General features: G+C 40.2%; 1 protein-coding gene and 1 non-coding gene across 2 annotated transcripts; both read left to right on the top strand.

Annotated features, from left to right (window-relative positions):
• Positions 1-596: 596 nt before the first annotated feature.
• Positions 597-1,890, top strand: SARC_13031 (hypothetical protein; the record flags this gene model as incomplete). Its single annotated transcript, XM_014292847.1, has 2 exons — positions 597-945; positions 1,510-1,890. 2 exons carry the CDS (start codon positions 597-599, stop codon positions 1,557-1,559), a joined length of 399 nt encoding a protein of 132 aa, XP_014148322.1. The 3' UTR covers positions 1,560-1,890.
• A 415-nt stretch (positions 1,891-2,305) lies between these two features.
• Positions 2,306-2,387, top strand: SARC_30277. The gene has a single exon. It is a non-coding gene; the product is annotated as a tRNA-Ser (tRNA).
• The last annotated feature ends 2,383 nt before the right edge of the window (positions 2,388-4,770 follow it).

Here is a 4,770-nt window from a genome sequence, read left to right as displayed (position 1 = left end):
AAACTTATAATTACTTAGCTGAGTGCTTTAGACGAGGTCTGCTTTGTCTTGCTAATGCATATTTGTTAGTGAGTGTGTGTGTGTCTGTGTATATATCTGCCATGTTCTTGCTATAAATAAACTTAGGATTACTTAGCTGATTGCTTTAGACGAGGTCTGCTTTGTCTTGCTAGTGCATATATTGTTAGTGAGTGTGTCGGACTGTGTATATATCTGCCATGTTCTTGCTATAAATAAACTTAGGATTACTTAGCTGAGTGCTTTAGACGAGGTCTGCTTTGTCTAGCTAGTGCATATTAAAGAGTGTGTGTCTGTGTATATGCGCATGTACGGTCTTTATGCTTTCATTGTTTCCGGCTTTAATTTATGTACTCCCGTGTGTGATGCGAATCTATTACCACGCATTTGTGCACACGTGTTCAAGCCATGCACCCACCACTTGGCCATTTATATTCACTAGTCGTGCTGTCTAGACCTTCTGTGCTATGTAGTCCATGAAAGGTCTGGTCGTGGGATGTCTGTGGGTGGTCTGTGCTATGTAGTCCATGAAATGTCTGGTCGTGGGATGTCTGTGGGTGGTCTGTGCTATTTAGTCCATGGAATGTCTCTGGTCGTGGGATATCTGTGGGTGGGTTGTGGTGTGTTGGGACTGGTGTGGACTTCCACCTCACCGGTTTATTCAACTGAAATTGCGTCGAGACGGATCAGCGAAGTATATTCAAACAGGAGGTTGCAGTGGCACACGCACTCTTCTCCACTTAATTATCTGTGCGCCTTTGTTTATTCCGCTGCCCGTAGGTAACGACGTTCTTGAGTTCATATCACAATTGGCCAACGTGATGGATTGTGATAAGATCTTGGCTCTGGCGAAGGCTTATGCGGGTCATAGTCTGCACAGCAGTTCAGTCCCACCAGAGCTCAAGGCCTCACTGTACCCCAAGCATGGTGAGTCAGGCATGCGCAGGTGTATAGTGAACACTTCCAGCACACTGTCTAGTGCGTCCTACTATTGGGGAAGCATTGAGATCGATCCATTCTGTATCTGTAGGTGGTCTGTGACTTCGAATGTTTTATATTCATGTGTAGGTGAAATGGGGCTTTGAATATATTCTGTTTCTGTATATGATCTATGACTTGGATATCAAAATATAGGTGATCTGTGTCTTCGTGTGACGCATTTGTCTGTCCCAGGAACCCGTATTTCTATTCCATTTATTCGCGTTTTTCTACCGTTGGTGTTGTGCGTATCTATAACTACTGCTTCTTCATATGATATTTATTGCTTCTTCATATAGTATTCAATACTTCTTCATGTAATATTCAATTCTTCTTCATATAATGTTTAATGCTTCTCATATAATTTTTAATGCTTCTTCATATATTATTCAATTCTTCTTCATATGATATTTTAATATTATTTAATGCTTCTTCATATGATATTTAAGGCTACTGCTTATACTATTTAATTCTTCTTCATATAATAGTTTATGCTTCTCATATCGACTACAGTTCGACCTCTGCAGGCGGGCCCGGACTCGGCTCAAGCATTGCAATCGTAGCAGATGATCGCAATCAAACCGAATGCAAATATTAGGAAGTACATCGGAGTGGAAGGCTGCAATGCTCCACTTTCCATATGATGTGGTGTACTATGATGAGGAAATATAATAGCAACATCAGCAGTCACGGTTGTTGCGTAGTTAGGCATTGTGGATGTCCATTCCATCCCCCGACTTTGACAAGGACAGTTTTACTCCTTTTAAAGTTAATACCGGACCTCCCTATCAGATTCTCAGCTTGCTTACTAGTAGACATGATTTAGTAGAGCATCCAGTACGTGAAAACAAACATCATCACCACGTAGTTTGTCGATGAAGATTAAAAGGAACGAAACAAATACATACCTGTGTGGTGCCGCCCATTGACTTGCGGTAAACAACTTGATTCTCCCAGGTAATAAGGAAGTGAGATAACCACTCTTGAGAACGATGTACGAGCAGAAACGCTCTCGAATTTTTAAAAGTATAAAAGTATGACAAGGGAAACCCTAAAAACCTTGGGTGCGACCCACAAAAAGAATCACATATAATTGCTATTTATTTAGTAGAATGTGTATTTACTTTTTGAGGCTGTCAAATTGAAGATCGAACTACTAAGGCAACTCGTATTTATTTAGTAGAATGAAGACGACGTTAGTATTTACTATTTTAGCCTGTGAATGGTAGATATCAAGATTCCATACATTTCTGTTATGTAATATCAATATATTGTTTTATAATATTGTTAATTCCAAACACTTTCCATGATCAAGTTGTCCGAGTGGTTAAGGAGTGAGACTTGAAATCTCATGCTCTCTGAGCGCGTAGGTTCAAATCCTGCACTTGAAATATTTTTATTTATTAATTTATTTTAAACTCGTTGCTAAACTCTAAAACAAACTTGTTTCCAAGCGGTATTTTCTAAAATTACCAGAAACGGTTTGGAAACGCTTTTTTACGTTGATACACCAGAACTTACGCCACACATGCACTCACTCACTCGTAAAATAGTGTCCAATGGGTATAGTTGACGGCGAAGTCAGAACCATATATGACAAAAAAAACCAACCCACATACATTCATACTCTATCAGATGTACTTTAAAACCATAAGTGTTTCACAGATGCATCGTGCTTGATCTACTCTGCGATCAGTAGATGCAGACTCTTTAGATATTCTAATGCCGAGGCCCTCGCTAATGGGATACTCAAGTATATTAACGGTGGCTGTACGTCGGCACTCAAAAAGAAATTATATTTGAACCCTAAACCCTAAAGCAGTACCACAACACAATAACAACACAGTTAGGGTGCGAACCTTTTTACGTATTTAAACATGAAGATATTCCTCCTGCGAAGAAGAAAGAGGCGGCATTGAGGAGACGCAAAGTTAAAGACGCATATCTCGTGTGGCAAAAGGAAAATGCAAAGGGTTAAGGAAAATCGACAAAGGAATTTGCTGCGTTGAAAAATGCGTGTACACGAACGTGGAAACAGGTACGTGTAGCGATTGGTTTTTGTGTGACTCAAAGATACCCGAGGATGGTAGCGCCTCATGAGGCCGACGCAGAAGTAGTATATTTGTGTAGAAAATCAGAAGATCGTTATTTCAAAGCTACAGTAGACTTATATACATTGGCATATAGTGAAGTGAATACATGCTTCAATCTTACAGTAAATTCAATGTATGTATATACGTAGACAACGATCGTCAGGGATATTCACGGCGGGTGGGACTATCAAATAACATAATTTTGTCACACGCACTCTTACAAGGATGTGATTATATACGACACTTACATCATAAGGACAAAGTCCTATTCGGACTGGGTGGTAAAATAAATCAGAAATATATGGACGCTTTGAATAGAAACCCAAACGCCAGCGGCTCGGACTGGATTATGCATGCTCTTAAGCTCAAATTAGGTGACATGGCGTACGGAGAATGTATACAATCAATCAGACAGGCTTTATATAGTTAAACCGCTGCATGGATATTTGACATTCATAGAAGGGATTTTTCTCTTTGTCGGGTGAAACTGACCTGCCTATGAAGTATACATTTTTTAGGCTTAAACCCCGATAGTAAAGCTATTTTACACTATGCGTCGAGCGAGTATAATCCTACAACTCACGAACGTATAGGACTGGATACATATGGATTCAATTGTCTACCTCCTATATTCAAGCATACTTTGTGTATTTGTCTAGTACGCAATGGTGTAAATCCCGCAATATCTACCGATGCTATGGAGGCTCATTTTGGTGCAGCGACATATAGAAAAGGCCAAGAGCGCCCTGCCGCGCGAATTGCCGTACATACCGACTCCGGACCGATGGATTGAGTATTCGCGGATCTACAGGAGGTAGCAACAATTTTTCAAAATGGATGAAAATCAGAACATCAGCGCACCTCGCAGATAATACAAATATATATGTCACAGCCCATGTACCAAGATCAATGAATTCTGAAGCCTGTGAAGCATGTGCTTTATGCGTACACGACGAGAATAAAAATTATGATGTCAAGAAATAATATCACGAGTGTCCAATTGGTGTTGTAAATGCGTACATTGTGCTAAATTGGTGCGGGTAATTATAATGCAGGTCGACTGAGGGCGAGTGAACCCTCACATGCAAATGTGTGTAGAGGTGACGATGAACTTTGTACCTCCCAGGTAGGCCCATCTTGTAAATCTTTCGTGCTAAAACAATGACGAAATAAACATGTATATTCTTTGAATATATTTGCTCAATAATCTGTCTATATCAGCCCCAAAAATGGCATGCGCCAACTGAAATTATTTCCATCCGATGCCTGGGTGATTAAGAAGTCAGCCATGCTTGCACAAGGGCGTAAAACGATATGACGATCTCTGAAATAAATCCCTACTCTCTTTCTCGAGTATGGTATCTCCACCAGTTTCCTTCTATTAATACCGAGGAGTGGGTATGTACTGAATCATGACTGTAATTTTTGCGTCTGGAATGTTAAAGAACACTGAACCGCTGCATCAACATATCGCTTTGTCGGTTTGCGAAAGATAGGGATAATATTATTTATTTCAAAAATGACAAGTATGTATGATACAATGTATGAACATATGGTATGGCTCTCATAGTCGCTGTAGTGGTTCAGGAAAGATTGATGGGAAGAAGTGGTCAGTAAATTCCCGTTTGAAGCTTGGGCCAAGTGAGTCGACAATGGGAGATATGCGCTGAGTCAATTCGGG

The sequence above is a fragment of the Sphaeroforma arctica genome (genome assembly GCF_001186125.1).
Source record: "Sphaeroforma arctica JP610 unplaced genomic scaffold supercont1.2830, whole genome shotgun sequence".
Classification (NCBI taxonomy): domain Eukaryota; class Ichthyosporea; order Ichthyophonida; genus Sphaeroforma; species Sphaeroforma arctica.
The sequence above is the reverse complement of the archived record's forward strand: the minus strand, read 5'-3'. Positions and strand labels throughout refer to the sequence as shown.